The sequence below is a fragment of the Scyliorhinus torazame genome, chromosome 15 (genome assembly GCF_047496885.1).
Source record: "Scyliorhinus torazame isolate Kashiwa2021f chromosome 15, sScyTor2.1, whole genome shotgun sequence".
NCBI classification, from domain to species: Eukaryota; Metazoa; Chordata; class Chondrichthyes; order Carcharhiniformes; family Scyliorhinidae; genus Scyliorhinus; species Scyliorhinus torazame.
This window is the reverse complement of record NC_092721.1, coordinates 164,282,768-164,302,054: the sequence shown is the minus strand read 5'-3', so window position 1 is coordinate 164,302,054 and position 19,287 is coordinate 164,282,768. Positions and strand designations below refer to the sequence as shown.

The 19,287-nt window shown below is 51.3% G+C and overlaps 1 protein-coding gene across 1 annotated transcript in view; it reads right to left on the bottom strand.

Moving 5' to 3' along the window:
• exosc8 (exosome component 8) overlaps window positions 1-11,437 on the bottom strand; it is a 34,459-nt gene extending 23,022 nt beyond the window's left edge. Inside the window, exons 1-5 of the mRNA XM_072477053.1 lie at window positions 11,227-11,437; window positions 6,589-6,625; window positions 6,336-6,399; window positions 3,536-3,609; window positions 3,188-3,233 (exon numbers count right to left, since the gene is read on the bottom strand). Coding sequence (XP_072333154.1) covers window positions 3,188-3,233; window positions 3,536-3,609; window positions 6,336-6,399; window positions 6,589-6,625; window positions 11,227-11,243 — 238 coding nt within the window. The 5' untranslated portion in view covers window positions 11,244-11,437. The remainder of the gene's footprint in view (window positions 1-3,187; window positions 3,234-3,535; window positions 3,610-6,335; window positions 6,400-6,588; window positions 6,626-11,226) is intronic.
• Window positions 11,438-19,287: the final 7,850 nt, after the last annotated feature.

Below are 19,287 nucleotides of genomic sequence, written 5' to 3'. Positions count from 1 at the left end.
TGTGTTCACACTTGAGAGCTCCCTCTATTAAGATATCTGGCACTAAAGCTGTGCTAAATTTGATCAAATGGGATTGATTCACCTAACAGCTCAAAACATTGGTGCCTTTGAGTAAGTCACTAATTTATTCTGCTTTAATTCAGGGGTCAAAAGGAACACAAAACCTGGGTAGATACAAAGGTTTACACTCATAGAATCTACAGTGCAGAAGTAGGCCATTCGTCCCGTCGAGTCTGCACCGGCCCTTACGAAGAGCACCCTACTGCAGCCCATGTATCTACCCTATCCCCGTAACCCCCACTTAACAGTTTTTGGACACTAAGGGCAATTTAGCATTGCCAATCCGCCTAACCCGCACATCTTTGGACTGTGGGAGGAAACCGGAGCACCTGGAGGAAACCCACGCAGACTCCGCACAGACAGTGACCCAGCAAGAATCGAACCTGGGACCCTGGAACTGTGAAGCAACTGTGCTAACCACTATGCTAACATGCAGCCCAATAATAGACAATGGTTTAATCGTCATCTTTAGACTTTTAATTCCAGATTGTTTTTCGTTGACTTCAAATGTCACCATCTGCCATGGCGGGATTGGAACCCAGGTCCCAGGGCATGATTCTGGCTCTCTGGATGACGGGTCCACTGACAATACCACTATGCCGCTGCCTCCCCTATTTTTGTACTCAGCATGCAAGTACAAAAGACAAGGCTGTATTTCAAAAATTTTCACGGGACGTGGGCAACGCTGGCAAAGCCAACAATCGCGCTGGAGAAGGTGGTGGTGAGCCATCTTCTTGAACCATAGCAGTCCATTCGTCTTTCTTTATTCTTACATGGGATGTGGGGGTCACTGATAAGGCCAACATTTGTTGCCTACCCTTAATTGCCCATGAACCAAGTGAATTAGTAGGTCATTTCAGAGGGCAGTTAAGAATCAACCACACTGCTGTCGGTCTGGAGTCACATGTAGACTAGGCCGGGTAAGGACGGCAGATTTCCTTCCCTAAAGGGCATTAGTAAACCAGATGGGTTTTTACAACAATCAATTATAAGTTTAATGGCACCATTACGGAGACTAGATTTATAGTGCGGATTTATTAATTGAATTTAAATTCCACCAGCTGCCATGGTTGGGCTTGACCAGTGTGGCCAGGGCATTTTGAAACATAAAAGATCCTGGGGGGACTTGTCAGAGTGATGTTTCCTCGTGTGGGGGAGTCTAGAATTAGGGGCAGTTTAAAAAGCTCTCATTTAAGACAGAGGAGGGAAAATATTTTCTCTCAGAGGGCTGCGAGTCTGCAGAACTCTACCCCAGAGAACATTAGAGGCAGGATTACAGAATATATTTTAGGCAGAGGCACATAGATTCTTGACTAACAAGGAAATCAAAGGATATGACTGGTAAACAGGAAGGTGGCACTGAGACCATAAACTCATTGAATGGTGGAGCAGGCTCAAGGGACCGAATCGCCTACCCCTGCTTCTAATTCACATGTTTGTATTATCCTCAGCCTCTGGATTACCAGTCTAGTGACATTATCACTAAGTCACTGCCTTCCCTGGTGCAAGTACACCCATAGTACTGCCGGGCAGGGAATTTCAGGATTTTGAGTCAGGAGTAGTGGGCTGCACTCATCCAGGCAAATGGATAGTAATCCATCACACTCTTGACTTGTGCCTTGTAGAGGTGGCTTTGGGAAGTCAGGAGAGGAGTTACTTGCCTCAGTTTCTGCCCAGCTCTTGTAGCCACAGTACTTATATGGCTGATCCAGTTCAATTTCTGTTCAATAGCAACCCCAAAAATATTGAAAATGCAGGATTTGATGATAATGCCACTGAATGGCATGGGAAGATCATCTCTTATTGGAGATGGTCATTGCCTAACACTTGTGTGGTGTGAATGTTGCTTGCACTTACCATCCCAAGTCTGAATCTTGTCCAGGTCTTACTGCATAGGAACACTGACTGCCTCAGTATCTGAGGAGTTGCAAATGGTATTGAACATTATGCAATCGTCAGCGAACTTTGGAGGGAAGGTCATCAGTGAAGCAGCTGAAGATGTTTTACCCGAGGGCATTACCCGGAGGAAATCCTGCTGTGCTGTCCTGGAACTCAGATGACTGACCTCCAAGAACCACAACCACCGGGTTTAGTCTCCAAACAGTTAAAACACCTGCAACCGCCTTCAGCCAGAAGTGCCAATTGGATGATCAATCTCGGGCTCGAGTCCCCAGCATCGCACAAGTCAGTCTTCAGCCAATTAGATTCACTACAAATGATATCAAGAAATAGCTAAGCACATAATACACAACAAAGGCTATGGACACTAACAACAGCCCAGCTATGGCACCGAAGACTTATGGTCTGGAACTAACTGCACTCCTCGCTAATCTGTTTCAGTGCAGCTACAATACTGACAAATCCAATCTGGCCAATTTCTGTTCTATCAGTCTACACCCAATCAAAAGCAAAGTAATGGAAGGTTTTATCGAAAATGCCAACAGGATCAAACTCACCAATGCTCATTTGGATTCCTTCAGGACCACCTTACAGACTAGGTCCAAACATGGACAAAGAGCTCAATTCCAGCGGTAAGAGTGACTCCCCTCGACATCAAGATAGAAATTGTCATGAGTGCAACATCAAAGGGTCCTAGTAAAATTTAAGTTACTGGGAATTGTGGGAAAACTCTCCACTTGTTGGAGTCATATTTAGCACAAAGAAAGCTGGTTGTGGTTGTTGGAAGGCAATTATCTCAACTACAGAACATTGCCACAAGAGTTCCTCAAGATAGTGTCCTGGGCTGAACCATTTTCAGCTGCTTCATCATGACCTGCATCCATCATCAGGACGGAATTGCGGATGATTGCAGTGTTCAGTACCATTTGCAACTCCTGAGGTAACGAAGCACCATGTGCCCACATGCGGCAAGATCTGGACAACCTTTAGGCTTGGGCTGGTAAGTACCAAGTAAACTTCATATGACTTACATGGCAGGCTATGCTCAGGCAATTTCAAGGCAATCAGGGCGGAGCAATAAATGCTTTCCTTGCCAATGACATCCACATTCCATGAAATTAAGAAAAACCGTAACAATTTCACAATAGGAAATTAACATTGTTTTGAATAAAGTAATAGCTCAACAACACCACTAGAATTGTGAGTTCTTCTTTTACCAGTAGCTCACCTATGAATCCTTTATTTGCTGCATCCACTGTTGGTGTTGCAAATTCCTGAAAGGTAAAAAGTAATTTAAATATTTTTATACAAAATATATTTCTATCTGCATAAAAGAAAAGCTGATGCATCAAGCAATTTGAATTTAAAAAACAAATAACATTGCATTTTTAGTGTTATTTATAGAATTCCTTTCATCGGAACAAATCACAATTTGATAAGATTAAAGGGTATGTAATACTCGATCATTAACAGCTAATCAACATACTTACTGTATAAACATTCAGGCAATTCTCTTCGACTCAGAATGTTAAGCAATACAAGATTAAAAACTAAAAGCTGAACACTTATATCTTACCACTTTAATGCCACAAACAACAGTCGTATTCCCCAGCTTTACGAGTGCCGAACCATCCGCCGTCGTAATTGAACCTGTAACATCAGATCTGCAGTCAAAAAAGCAATACTTTCAAACATTGTTACTCTTTTTAACTGCTTCGTGACAATAAGAGTTTTTGCTTTTTTAAATTGTAATCAGCCAAATGTACAATTTAGAGGACATCAAAAAATTACACATTATCCATTGTAGAATCGTAGATTGTAATGGCAAAGTTTGAGAGAAAGATCTACAATCATACAAGTCTCGCCAGTGGTTAATACATGCATTTATAGGGTGCACCCTTCTCATTGCTCATTTTACTACAAATTGCAAGACCTGAACTAATGCCTGTTTTTAGGGCCTATGGGCAAGCCAAATTAAATTATTATGATTGTTCGTTCAGTCATCACCACATATACAATAACTTGCATTTATATAACTCTTTTAATGAATTTAAGAAAAGGTCACAAGGAGTGTGGTCAATCAAAAAAAGTGGCATCAGTAGAGGTGAGCTATAAGATTGGTCAAAGAGGCAAGTTAAGAAGAGTCTCAAAGGAGGAAAGGTGAGCAAGTAATTCACGAACGTGCGCCATAAATAGACACAACGGTCACTGGTAGGGCAAAGAGAGTAGCAGATGCAAAAAAGGTCAGAGATGCTGATCAAGTTCAGTACCCTGCTCTCCACCCCCTCACCCCCATATCCCTTCAACCCCAAGAGCTATATCTCACTTTTCTTATTGCACAATGCCCAGTCCAAGATGGCCTGTTTCTTTGTTGGTTCCTCAACATACTGGCCCAGAAAACCATCTTGTATGCACTCCTGAAATTCCCCCTCTATTGTGACTAATTTGTCTCACCCAATCTATATGCAGATTAAAGTCACCCATAATCACAGATGTTGGGGCAGCACGGTGGTGCAGTGGTTAGCACTTCAACCTCACTGTGCCGAGGTCCCAGGTTCGATCCCTGCTCTGGGTCACTGTCCGTGTGGAGTTTGCACATTCTCCCCGTGTTTCGCCCCCACAACCCAAAAATGTGCCGGGTAGGTGGATTGGCCACGCTAAATTGTCCCTTAATTGGAAAAATGAATTGGGTACTCTAAATTTATATAGAAAAAGATAAAAATAATCACAGATGTTCCTTTATCACATGCATCTCTAATTTCCTGTCTAATGCTATTCCCAACATTACCACTGCAGTTTGGTGGTCTGTATACCACCCCAACGAATGTTTTTTTCCCCTTGGTAATATTCCCCCGGGATCAATATTAAGACCATTGCTCTTTTTATTAAACATCAACAACATGGATTTGGGTAGACAGAGCACAATTTAGGAAATAAGAATCAAACAATTTCACAACAGGTTCCAGAACTGGAACATCTACAATTAATATGATCTTCCAGCAGCTGCAAGAGAAATGCCCTGAACAAAGGAGACCACTATATATTGCCTTCGTCAATCACACCTAGCAATTTGATCACCTGAGCAGAGGGGGTCTGTTTACTGTTGGAGAGAATTGGCTGCCTACCGAAGTTGCTCAATGTGATCTCCTCTTTTCATGATGGGTAAGCCATGAAGAGGCATGGAACCCCATAGTGGGGTCAAACAGGGTTGTATTCTGGCACTGATACTCGTTGACATATTCTTCTCTTTGCTGCTGCCATCTGCCTTCAAGTCACCTAGTGATGGTGTCTACTTACACATCAGAAAAGCTGTTCAACCTTGATCGCCAAAGATCCGAGAGAAAGGGACGCCAAGTCCTCCTCAGAGAATTGCTCTACACTGGTGATGTCACACTAACATTCCACACTGAGGAACACCTGCAACAGTAAATCCTCAATAGGCAGATTCTACCGTGCCTGCAAAACGTTTTGTTTGACCGTCAGCATTAGAAAGACAAATGTCATGGTCCAGAATGTTGCCATATCACCATTGACAATGTGACACTGGGGAGTGTTGATAGCTTCACATACCTAGGCTCCACAATCACCAATCTGTCACTTGATACTAAAATCAAAATGTGTGGAACCAAGACAATCTGACTGAGAACACCAAACTGCGAGTCTATCAAACCTGCATCCTCAAGTGCACTCCTGTGCATGTGAGTTCTGGATGATGTTTGCTAGGCAGGAAAAGAGGCTGAAGTTTCCACCTTCGCTGACTCAGACATATCCTCAACATCACTTGGCAAGACAAAATCACCAACTGAAAGATCCCGGAGCATACTAGTTCCATCAGCATACACTCATTGTTAAGCCAATAAGGTCTGCATTGGCCCAACCGCATTCATTGAATGGGTGATGGCCGTAAACCTAAAGATTGATCCTCTGTAAGATAAATTTACCACTGGGCATCTACACTTCCGTTACAAGGACATCTCAAGCGAGATATTAACGTGTTGGACATTGACAACTGGGAGACAGTTGCTGACAGCCATGATCCTTTGGAAGTTGACTGCTTGGAAAGGCATTGGAAGTGGCAAGCTGAAACAAAAAGCTCTGATGGCCAAGAAGAGGGCTCAGAAAGAACTTAGCCCATTGTCTTCTTCTGCAGCAAATGCAACAAAGACTGTCATATCAGACTGCGGCTCCTAAACCACAGCAGGCGATGTTTATTGAGTTGACCACCATGGCACAAACAGAAAGCTGCCACAGGATTCAAAAAAAATAGTTTTCACTTTAAGGAATTTACTTCAAGAGGCAGTCAATCGGGAAAGGGTTGTTCCAGCTTACAAATTTATCAAGTTAGAATTTTACAAATGGCAGCATTTATTTGTCACCTATGTTGAGAGTTGTTGTTCTGAATTCACCCAGCTCCCGGCCATCAGGTCGACAATTTTCTTTCTAAAATACATACAGAAAACATTTAGGAAGACTGTTCAGCATGGTACAAATGTAGAATCTAGAGTCATTGTAGGATCATTCCATGCCTCTTAAAAAAACAGTTTCCTCAACATCGCAACTGAAACAAAATCAGAAAATGTAATCCTTTCAAAAGTCATTTGTCAAAGATTAAATTGAGAAATAGCGCACCAGAAATTTTCTGTAGTATTCCAAAGGTTCTACCGTTCTGAAAAATGAAAAAGGAAAAAGGGACATGGATCAAGAATACCAGTCTCAAATATTATATTGTGTTGCACAGTAGTTACAAGGTTTATCAGAAACATTATAAACATTCACATTTCCACAACACTTTAAACAATCGGCATTTACTGTTAATTTATTTATAATATTAAAATGCATCAAAACCTCACAATTCACTCAAACGTTTTAGCACTATCATAATGTTTTCCTCTAACCCCCCTCCCCCCTCCTCCCCGCCCCCCCTCCTCCCTGCCCCCCGGCCGTCCCCCCTCCCCACCCCCACCCTGTCCCCCCCTCCCGCCCCCCTCCTCACCCGTTACCCTTCCCCACCCCACCCTGTCCCCCCCTCCCTGCCCCCCTCCCCCCCCATCCCCCTCGCCCCCCTTCCCCTCACCCCCCTTCCCCTCACCCCCCTCCCACCCCCGCCGCCCCCCCCCGCCGCCCCCCCATCCATCCCCCCCTCCCCGCCCCCCATCCCCTCGCCCCCCTCCCCGCCCCCCATCCCCTCGCCCCCCTCCCCTCACCTCCCCTCCCCGCCCCCCATCCACTCGCCCCCCCTCCCCTCGCCCCCCTCCCCTCACCTCCCCTCCCCGCCCCCCCATCCACTCGCCCCCCCCTCCCCGCCCCCCCATCCCCTCGCCCCCCCTCCCCGCCCCCCCATCCCCTCGCCCCCTCCCCTCACCACCCCTCCTCGCCCCCCCTCCCCGCCCCCCCATCCCCTCACCCCCCTCCTCGCCCCCCCTCCCCGCCCCCATCCCCTCACCCCCCCTCCTCGCCCCCTCTCCCCGCCCCCCCATCCTCGCCCCCCATCCTCGCCCCCATCCCCTCAGCCCCACGCACCCCCTCCCCACCCCTTCCTCCCCCTCCCCCCCCCGCCCCCCCTCCTCCCCCCCCGCGCCGCCCCCCTCCCCGCCCCCTTCCCCGCCCCCCTTCCCCTCACCCCCCCTCCTCCCTCCCCCGCCCCCCCTCCTCCCCGCCCCCCTCCCCCCCCTGCCCCCCCTCCTCCCCCCGCGCCGCACCCCCTTCCCCTCACCCCCCCTCCTCCCCCCCACCCCCCCTTCCCCTCACCCCCCTCCTCCCCCCCGCCCCCCTCCTCCCTCCCCCCTCTCCTCCCGTATCCCCCCCTTTGCCCCGTACCGTATCGCCCCCCTCCTGTATCGCCCCCCTCCCGTATCCCCCCTTTGCCCCCTCCTGTATCGCCCCCCTCTCCCCTCCCGTATCCCCCTCTGCCCCCCCTCCCGTATCCCCCCTCCCGTATCCCCCCTTTGCCCCCCCCTGTATCCCCCCCTTTGCCCCCTCCTGTATCGCCCCCCTCTCCCCTCCCGTATCCCCCCTCTGCCCCCCTCCCGTATCCCCCCTCCCGTATCCCCCCTTTGCCCCCCGCCTGTATCGCCCCCCTCTCCCCCCCGTATCCCCCCTCTGCCTTCCTCCCGTATCCCCCCTCTGCCCCCCCCGTATCGCCCCCCTCCCGTATCCCCCCTCTGCCCCCCCCGTATCGCCCCCCTCTGCTCCCCCTCCCGTATCGCCCCCCTCTCCCTCCCGTATCGCCCCCTCTCCCCTCCCGTATCCCCCCTCTGCCCCCCTTCCCGTATCCCCCCTTTGCCCCCCTCCTGTAACGCCCTCCCTCTCCCCTCCCGTATCCCCCCTCTGCCCCCCTCCTGTATCCCCCCTCTGCCCCCCTTCCCGTATCCCCCCCTTTGCCCCCCTCCTGTAATGCCCCCCCTCTCCCCTCCCGTATCCCCCCTCTGCCCCCCCTCCCGTATCCCCCCTCTGCCCCCCCTCCTGTATCCCCCCTCTGCCCCCCCTCCTGTATCCCCCCTCTGCCCCCCTCCTGTATCCCCCCTCTGCCCCCCGTCCTGTATCCCCCCTCTGCCCCCTCCTGTATCGCCCCCCTCTGCCCCCTCCCATATCGCCCCCCTCTGCCCCCTCCCGTATCGCCCCCCTCTGCCCCCTCCCGTATCGCCCCCCTCTGCCCCCTCCCGTATCGCCCCCCTCTGCCCCCCTCCCGTATCACACCCCCCTCTGCCCCCCTCCCGTTTCGCCCCCCTCTGCCCCCCCTCTTCCCCCCCTCCCGTATCACCCCCCCACTGCCCCCTCCCGTATCGCCCCCCTCTGCCCCCCCTCCCGTATCACACCCCCCTCTGCCCCCCCTCCCGTTTCGCCCCCCTCTGCCCCCCCTCCCGTATCACCCCCCCTCTGCCCCCCTCCCGTATCGCCCCTCCTCTGCCCCCCTCCTGTATCCCCCCCCCGTATCGCCCCCCTCTGCCCCCTCCCGTATCGCCCCTCTGTCCCCCCCTCCCGTATCCCCCCCGTATCGCCCCCCTCTGCCCCCTCCCATATCGCCCCCCTCTGCCCCCTCCCGTATCACCCCCCTCTGCCCCCCTCCCGTATCACCCCCCCTCTGCCCCCCCTCCCGTATCGCCCCCCCCTCTGCCCCCCTCCCATATCGCCCCCCCTCCCGTATCACCCCTCTGCCCCCCCCCCTCCCGTATCGCCCCTCTGTCCCCCCTCCTGTATCCCCACTCTGCGCCCCTCCTGTATCCCCCCTCCTGTATCCCCCCTCCTGTATCCCCCCGTATCACCCCCCTCTGCCCCCTCCCATATCGCCCCCCTCTGCCCCCCCTCCGGTATCACCCCCCCTTCCCCCCTCCCGTATCGCCCCCCCCTGCCCCGCGCCCATATCACCCCCCCTCTGCCCCCTCCCGTATCGCCCCTCTGCCCCCCCTCCCGTATCGCCCCTGTCCCCCCCCTCCCGTATCGCCCCTGTCCCCCCCCTCCCGTATCGCCCCTGTCCCCCCCCTCCCGTATCGCCCCTGTCCCCCCCTCCCGTATCGCCCCTGTCCCCCCCTCCCGTATCGCCCCTGTCCCCCCCTCCCGTATCGCCCCTGTCCCCCCCCTCCTGTATCGCCCCTGTCCCCCCCCCTCCCGTATCGCCCCTGTCCCCCCCCTCCCGTATCGCCCCTCTGTCCCCCCCTCCCGTATCGCCCCTCTGTCCCCCCCTCCCGTATCGCCCCCCCTCTGCACCGTCCCTCCCGTATCGCCCCCCCTCCCGTATCGCCCCCCCCCCGTATCGCCCCCCCCTCCCGTATCGCCCCCTCCCTCCCGTATCGCCCCTCTGCCCCCCCTCCCGTATCGCCCCTCTGCCCCCCCTCCCGTATCGCCCCTCTGCCCCCCCTCCCGTATCGCCCCTGTCCCCCCCTCCCGTATCGCCCCTCTGTCCCCCCCTCCCGTATCGCCCCTCTGTCCCCCCCTCCCGTATCGCCACCCCCTCTGCACCCTCCCTCCCGTATCTCGCCCCCCTCCCGTATCGCCCCCCCCCTCCCGTATCGCCCCCCCCCTCCCGTATCGCCCCCCCCCTCCCGTATCGCCCCCCCCTCCCGTATCGCCCCCCCCCTCCCGTATCGCCCCCCCCCCTCCCGTATCGCCCCCCCCTCCCGTATCGCCCCCCCCCTGCCCCGCGCCCATATCACCCCCCCTCTGCCCCCTCCCGTATCGCCCCTCTGCCCCCCCTCCCGTATCGCCCCTGTCCCCCCCCTCCCGTATCGCCCCTGTCCCCCCCCCTCCCGTATCGCCCCTGTCCCCCCCCTCCCGTATCGCCCCTGTCCCCCCCTCCCGTATCGCCCCTGTCCCCCCCTCCCGTATCGCCCCTGTCCCCCCCCTCCTGTATCGCCCCTGTCCCCCCCCCTCCCGTATCGCCCCTGTCCCCCCCCTCCCGTATCGCCCCTCTGTCCCCCCCTCCCGTATCGCCCCTCTGTCCCCCCCTCCCGTATCGCCCCCCCTCTGCACCGTCCCTCCCGTATCGCCCCCCCTCCCGTATCGCCCCCCCCCCGTATCGCCCCCCCCTCCCGTATCGCCCCCTCCCTCCCGTATCGCCCCTCTGCCCCCCCTCCCGTATCGCCCCTCTGCCCCCCCTCCCGTATCGCCCCTCTGCCCCCCCTCCCGTATCGCCCCTGTCCCCCCCTCCCGTATCGCCCCTCTGTCCCCCCCTCCCGTATCGCCCCTCTGTCCCCCCCCTCCCGTATCGCCACCCCCCTCTGCACCCTCCCTCCCGTATCTCGCCCCCCCTCCCGTATCGCCCCCCCCCTCCCGTATCGCCCCCCCCCCTCCCGTATCGCCCCCCCCCTCCCGTATCGCCCCCCCCCCTCCCGTATCGCCCCCCCCCCCCGTATCGCCCCCCCCCCCGTATCGCCCCCCCCCCCCCCTCCCGTATCGCCCCCCCCCCTCCCGTATCGCCCCCCCCCCTCCCGTATCGCCCCCCCCCCCTCCCGTATCGCCCCCCCCCCCCCCTCCCGTATCGCCCCCCCCCCCTCCTCCCGTATCGCCCCCCCCCCCCCTCCCGTATCGCCCCCCCCCCCCCTCCCGTATCGCCCCCCCCCCCCCCTCCCGTATCGCCCCCCCCCCCCCTCCCGTATCGCCCCCCCCCCCCCTCCCGTATCGCCCCCCCCCCCCCCTCCCGTATCGCCCCCCCCCCCCCCTCCCGTATCGCCCCCCCCCCCCCTCCCGTATCGCCCCCCCCCCCCCTCCCGTATCGCCCCCCTCTGCCCCCTCCCTCCCGTATCGCCCTTTCTCCCTCAGCTTCTCTCTCACTTGAATCCAGCCGCCATCTCGCTCCTTGAACCATGTGAACTGGAGAACTAGGTCCGTAGATTCCACTCCGGCCGGGCACAGCCGAGCCGATCCCGGCCACTCATTAAATTGATAACGTTTCTCCTACACAGCCGGTTAGATCCACACTGTCCCTCTCTTTCCTCTCCCGGGATTTTATAATTCTGTGTTGAATGTGCTGAGTTGAAATCAAGGCCAGCTCCGCTCGGCACACTGCTGCCAGGATGATTGACAGCTGCTGTCTGCAGGCTCAGAGAGCGACACTGCGCTGAAACACAGCACATCTTACAACTCACTCTGATCACATTTGCAATGGGGATTTAAAATTTAATATGGTTAAATTTAACCCTGCATTTTTGCTTCCTCTTACTTATTAATCAAGTTATCAGTTCAATAATATAAAAGTACTGTGGATGCTGGATAAACTGACATATAAACAGAAATTGTTGGATAAACTCAGCAGGGCTGGCAGCATCTGTGGAGATAAACAGAGTTAGCATTTTGAGTCAAAATACCCCCTCTGCAGAACTAAAGTGAGGTAGAAAAGTAAAGAATTATATCGTTGCAAGGGGGGATAGGTTGGTTCAAAGGAGGTATTGACAAATTTGTCACAGACATACGACAGAGGGGAGTGTTCATGGTGCTCCAAAAATTGCAAACATTGCAACGGGGTGGACATAAATAATGCAGACAAACCAGCAGCTTGTCAGTATCATGTAACCAAGAGCTTACCTGGGTTTTTTAACAGGTTTATTCACAAAATGAGCCTTACAGAAATTATTGCAAGCATCACAAAATGGTCCATTGCTTGGAGCCTTAGCTAGCTCAAAGAAAGGTCAGCAGTGAGGGCTTTGAACTAAATAATGGGGGGTGTTCACATAAGCGGAGATCTGGAAAGAGAAAGGAGAAGGCAATAGTGCAGGGTAGCAATATGGGTAATGGTAGCAGTGTGACAGGAAAGAGCAAGAGTTCACCAGCAAATATGGTCACTGTAGAAAGAAATGGCTTCAAACTAACTTGAGGAGGCGGTGCATTCAGGTAAAGGGAGATTTAGAAATCCAAAGATATACATTCAGGCAATAGAAAAATATATTGATATGGGTAAAGGCAAGCTGAATGAAGCAGGCAGTCACAGAGAGCTTAACGGTAACCGTTCATCAGCAAGAAAGATTCTGCAGAGAATAGTAGTAAAACAATAAAATTGAAGTTACTTTATCAAAATGACTAGAGAATCCACAATAAGATAGATGAACTTGTGACATAAATAGAGATCAATTGTTTAGATCTAATTGGCATTACACAGGCATGGTGACAAGGTGACCAATGTTGGAAGTACATATTCCAGGGTACACAACATTTCAAAAAGACTGGTAGAATAGAATAAAAAGGGAAGGCCTGATAATAAAAGGTGACACAGGTGGCATAAGCTGAGAAAGGATATTGACTCAGAAAGCAGAATGGGTATCAGTGGAAATTAGAGAGTCAGAAGGGTCAAAAATGGCACGATGGCCTTTATTGCAAGGGGATTGGAGTACAGGAATAATGAAGTCTTACTGCAATTGTTTTGGTAAGACCACATCTGGAAAACTGTATTGTGTTTTGGCTCCCTATTTATGGAAGGATATACTTGCATTGGAAGTACTACAACAAAGGTTCACTAAATTGGTCCCTGGGATGAGGGAGTTGTCCTGTGATAAGAGGCTGAGTAAATTAGGTCTGTTTTCTCTGGGGTTTAGGATAATGAGAGAAGATCTCAGTGAAACATACAAATTCTGAAGGGGCTTGATAGAGTAGCCAATGAGAGATTGTTTCTGCTGATCGAGGAATCTAAAACACAGGGGCACAGTCTCAGGATATGGGGCCAATCATTTAGAACTGAGGTGAGGAGAAATTATTTCACTCAAGATGTTGTGAATCTTTGGAATTCTCTACCCCAGAGAGTTGTGGATGCTCCATTGTTGAATACATTTAAGATAAACAGATTTTCGGTCTCTCAAGGAATCGAGGGATATCAGGAGTGGGTGGGAAAGTGAAGTTGAAATTCAAGATCAATGATGATTATATTAAAGGGCAGAGGAGGATCAACAAGCTACATGGTATATTCTTGCTCCTATTTCTTGTGTTTTTGTGACTTAGTGGAATGCCGCAACGATCTATGCTCAGTCCTCAACCATTCCCAATCCATATTAATGACATAGACAAAGAGACAAAGTAATGAAACCAGGTTTGCTGATCATACAAAGCTCAGCGGGGTTGCAAGCTGTAAGGGGGACACAAAAAGGCTATAAAGAGAAATAGACAAGTAAAGAGAATTGGCAACCAGTGGAACGAAGAACAAAGAACAAAGAAAAGTACAGCACAGGAACAGGCCCTTCGGCCCTCCAAGCCCGTGCCGACCATGCTGCCCGACTAAACTACAATCTTCTACAGTTCCTGGGTCCGTTTCGCTCTTTTCCCATCCTATTCATGTATTTGTCAAGATGCCCCTTAAATGTCACTATCGTCCCTGCTGCCACCACATCCTCCGGCAGCGAGTTCCAGGCACCCACTACCCTCTGTGTAAAAAACTTGCCTCGTACATCTACTCTAAACCTTGCCCCTCGCACCTTAAACCTATGCCCCCTAGTAATTGACCCCTCTACCCTGGGGAAAAGCCTCTGACTGTCCACTCTGTCTATGCCCCTCATAATTTTGTAGACCTCTATCAGGTCGCCCCTCAACCTCCGTCTTTCCAGTGAGAACAAACCGAGTTTATTCAACCGCTCCTCATAGCTAATGCCCTCCATACCAGGCAACATCCTGGTAAATCTCTTCTGCGCCCTCTCTAAAGCCTCCACATCCTTCTGGTAGTGTGGCGACCAGAATTGAACACTATACTCCAAGTGTGGCCTAACTAAGGTTCTATACAGCTGCAACATGACTTGCCAATTCTTAGACTCAATGCCTCGGCCAATGAAGGCAAGCATGCCGTATGCCTTCTTGACTACCTTCTCCACCTGTGTTGCCCCTTTCAGTGACCTGTGGACCTGTACTCCTAGATCTCTCTGACTTTCAATACTCTTGATGGTTCTACCATTCACTGTATATTCCCTACCTGCATTAGACCTTCCAAAATGCATTACCTCACATTTGTCCGGATTAAACTCCATCTGCCATCTCTCCGCCCAAGTCTCCAAACAATCTAAATCCTGCTGTATCCTCTGACAGTCCTCATCGTTATCCGCAATTCTACCAACCTTTGTGTCGTCTGCAAACTTACTAATCAGACCAGTTACATTTTCCTCCAAATCATTTATATATACTATGAACAGCAAAGGTCCCAGCACTGATCCCTGCGGAACACCACGAGTCACAGCCCTCCAATTAGAAACGCACCCTTCCATTGCTACTCTTTGCCTTCTATGACCTAGCCAGTTCTGTATCCACCTTGCCAGCTCACCCCTGATCCCGTGTGAATTCTCCTTTTGTACCAGTCTACCACGAGAGACCTTGTCAAAGGCCTTACTGAAGTCCATAAAGACAACATCCACTGCCCTACCTGCATCAATCATCTTTGTGACCTCTTCGAAAAACTCTATCAAGCTAGTGAGACATGACCTCCCCTTCACAAAACCGTGCTGCCTCTCACTAATACGTCCATTTGCTTCCAAATGGGAGTAGATCCTGTCTCAAATAATTCTCTCCAGTAATTTCCCTACCACTGACATAAGGCTCACCTGCCTGTAGTTCCCTGGATTATCCTTGCTACCCTTCTTAAACAAAGGAACAATATTGGCTATACTCCAGTCCTCCGGGACATCACCTGAAGACAGTGAGGATCCAAAGATTTCTGTCAAGGCCTCAGCAATTTCCCCTCTAGCCTCCTTCAGTGTTCTGGGATAGATCCCGTCAGGCCCTGGGGACTTATCCACCTTAATATTATTCAAGACACCCAACACCTTGTCTTTTTGGATCTTAATGTGACCCAGGCTATCTACACACCCTTCTCCAGAGTCAACATCCACCAATTCCTTCTCTTTGGTGAATACTGATGCAAAGTATTCATTTAGTACCTCACCCATTTCCTCTGGCTCCACACATAGATTCCCTTGCCTATCCTTCAGTGGGTCAACTCTTTCCCTGGCTACTCTCTTGCTTTTTATGTACGTGTAAAAAGCCTTGGGATTTTCCTTAACCCTATTTGCCAATGACTTTTTGTGACCCCTTCTAGCCCTCCTGACACATTGCTTAAGTTCCTGTCTTATCTCCTTATATTCCACACAGGCTTTGTCTGTTGCCAGCCTTCTAGCCCTGACAAATGCCTCCTTTTTCTTTTTGACGAGGCCTACAATATCTCTCGTTATCCAAGGTTCCCGAAATTTGCCGTATTTATCCTTCTTCCTCACAGGAACATGCCGGTCCTGAATTCCTTCAACTGACACTTGAAAGCCTTCCACGTGTCAGATGTTGATTTACCCTCAAACATCCGCCCCAATCTAGGTTCTTCAGTTCCCGCCTAATATTGTTATAATTAGCCTTCCCCCAATTTAGCACATTCACCGTAGGACCACTCTTATCCTTGTCCACCAGCACTTTAAAACTTACTGAATTGTGGTCACTGTTCCGAAATGCTCCCCTACTGAAACTTCTACCACCTGGCCGGGCTCATTCCCCAATACCAGGTCCAGTACAGCCCCTTCCCTAGTTGGACTGTCTACATATTGTTTTAAGAAGCCCTCCTGGATGCTCCTTACAAACTCTGCCCCGTCTAAGCCCCTGGCACTAAGTGAGTCCCAGACAATATTGGGGAAGTTGAAGTCTCCCATCACAACAGCCCTGTTGTTTTTACTCTTTTCCAAAATCTGTCTACCTATCTGCTCCTCTATCTCCCGCTGGCTGTTGGGAGGCCTGTAGTAAACCCCCAACATTGTGACTGCACCCTTCTTATTCCTGATCTCTACCCATATAGCCTCACTGCCCTCTGAGGTATCCTCCCGTAGTACAGCTGTGATATTCTCCCTAACCAGTAGCGCAACTCCGCCACCCCTTTTACATCCCCCTCTATCCCGCCTGAAACATCTAAATCCTGGAACGTTTAGCTGCCAATCCTGTCCTTCCCTCAACCAGATCTCTGTAATGGCAACAACATCATAGTTCCAAGTACTAATCCAAGCTCTAAGTTTATTTGCCTTACCCGTAATACTTCTTGCATTAAAACATATGCACTTCAGGCCACCAGACCCGTTGTGTTCAGCAACTTCTCCCTGTCTGCTCTGCCTCAGAGCCACACTGGCCCTATTCCCTAGTTCTCCCTCAATGCTTTCACCTTCTGACCTATTGCTCTGGTGCCCACCCCCCTGCCATACTAGTTTAAACCATCCTGTGTGACACTAGCAAACCTCGCGGCCAGGATATTTATGCTGCTCCAGTTTAGATGCAACCCGTCCTTCTTATACAGGTCACACCGGCCCCGGAAGAGCTCCCAGTGGTCCAGATAACGGAAACCCTCCCACCTACACCAGCTGTTTAGCCACGTGCTTAGCTGCTCTATCTTCCTATTTCTAGCCTCACTGGCACGTGGTACAGGGAGTAATCCCGAGATTACAACCCTAGAGGTCCTGTCTTTTAACTTTCTGCCTAGCTCCCTGAACTCCTGCTGCAGGACGTCATGCCCCTTCCTGCCTACGTCGTTAGTACCAATATGTATAACGACCTCTGCCTGTTTGCCCTCCCCCTTCAGGATTCCTGCTACCCGTTCGGAGACATCCTGGACCCTGGCACCAGGGAGGCAACATGCCATCCTGGAGTCTCTTTCACGGCCACAGAAGCGCCTATCTGTGCCCCTGACTATAGAGTCCCCTATGACTATTGCTCTTCTGCGCTTTGACCCTCCCTTCTGAACATCAGAGCCAGCCATGGTGCCACTGCTCTGGCTGCTGCTGTTTTCCCCTGATAGGCTATCCCCCCCGACAGTATCCAAAGGGGTATACCAGTGAGCCTTACTTCTGTTGTGGGCAAAGTCTTGGAAAGGTTTATAAGAGATAGGATGTATAATCATCTGGAAAGGAATAATTTGATTAGAGATAGTTAACACGGTTTTGTGAAGGGAAGGTCGTGCCTCACAAACCTTCTTGAGTTCTTTGAGAAGGTGACCAAACAGGTGGATGAGGGTAAAGCAGTTGATGTGGTGTATATGGATTTCAGTAAAGCGTTTGATAAGGTTCCCCATGGTAGGCATGGGATTCAGGGTGATTTAGCAGTTTGGATCAGAAATTGGCTAGCTGGAAGAAGACAAAGTGTGGTTGTTGATGGGAAATGTTCAGACTGGAGTCCAGTTACTAGTGGTGTACCACAAGGGTCTGTTTTGGGGCCATTGCTGTTTGTCATTTTTATAAATGATCTGAAGGAGGGCGTGGAAGGATAGGTGAGTACATTTGCAGATGACACTAAAGTCAGTGGAGTTGTGGACAGTGGGAAAGGATGTTACAAGTTACAGAGGGACATAGATAAGCTGCAGTGCTGGGCTGAGAGATGGCAAATGGAGTTTAATGCAGAAAAGTGTGAGGTGATTCATTTTGGAAGGAATAACAGGAAGACAGAGTACTGGGCTAATGGTAAGATTCTTGGTAGTGTGGATGAGCAGAGAGATCTCGGGGTCCATGTACATAGATCTCTGAAAGTTGCCACCCAGGTTGAGAGGGTTGTTAAGAAGGCGTACGGTGTGTTAGCTTTTATTGGTAGAGGGATTGAGTTTCAGAGCTATGAGGTCATGTTGCAGCTGTACAAAACTCTGGTGCGGCCGCATTTGGGGCATTGCGTGCAATTCTGGTCGCAGCATTATAGGAAGGATGTGGAAGCATTGGAAAGGGTGCAGAGGAGATTTACCAGAATGTTGCCTTGTATGGAGGGAAGATCTTATGAGGGAAGGCTGAGGGACTTGAGGCTGTTTTCGTTAGAGAGAAGAAGGCTAAGAGGTAACTTAATTGAGGCATACAAGATGATCAGAGGATTAGATTGGGTGGACAGTGAGAGCCTTTTTCCTTGGATGGTGATGTCTAGCACGAGGGGACATAGCTTTAAATTGAGGGGAGATAGATATAGGACAGATGTCAGAGGTAGGTTCTTTACTCAGAGAGTAGTAAGGGCGTGGAATGCCCTGCCTGCAACAGTAGTGGAGTCGCCAACACTTAGGGCATTCAAATGGTCATTGGATAGACATATGGACGATAAGGGAATAGTGTAGATGGGCTTTAGAGTGGTTTCACAGGTCGGCGCAACATCGAGGGCCGAAGGGCCTGTACTGCGCTGTAATGTTCTATGTTCTATATTCGAGAGGAGGACAGGAGGGCTTCTTAAAACAATATGTAGACAGTCGAAGATGGAGTATCATGTGTGGAATTGTGAGGCTATTCACTTTGGTTGTAAAAACTTAAAACAATATTTATAAGGTATGAAATATGTAAATCTTCATAAGACCATGACATAGGAGGAGAATTAGGCCACTCGGCCCATCGAGTCTGCTCGCCATTCAATCATGGCTGATATTTTTCTCATCCCGATTCTCCTGCCTTCTCCCGATGACCCCTGACCCCCTTATTAATCAAGAACTTATCTATCTGTCTTCAAGACACTCAGTTATTTGGCCTCCATAGCCTTCTTGGCAAAGAAGTCCACAGATTCACCACCCTCTGGCTGAAGAAATTCCTCCTCTTCTCTGTTTTAAAGGATCGTCCCTTTAGTCTGAGATTGTGCCCTCTGGTTCTAGTTTTTCCAACAAGTGGAAACACTCTCTACACATCCACTTTATCCAGGACTCGCAGTATCATGTAGGTTTTAATAAGATCCCCCCTCATCCATCTAAACTCCAATGAGTACAGACCCAGTTACCTCACTGTTCCTCATATGACAAGCTCTTCATTCCAGGGATCATTCTTGTGAACCTCCTGTGGGAGGAAACCGGAGCACCCGGAGGAAACCCATGCAGACACAGGGAGAACGTGCAAACTCCACACAGATAGTGACCCAAGCTGAGAATCAAACCTAGGACCCTGGTACTGTGAAGCT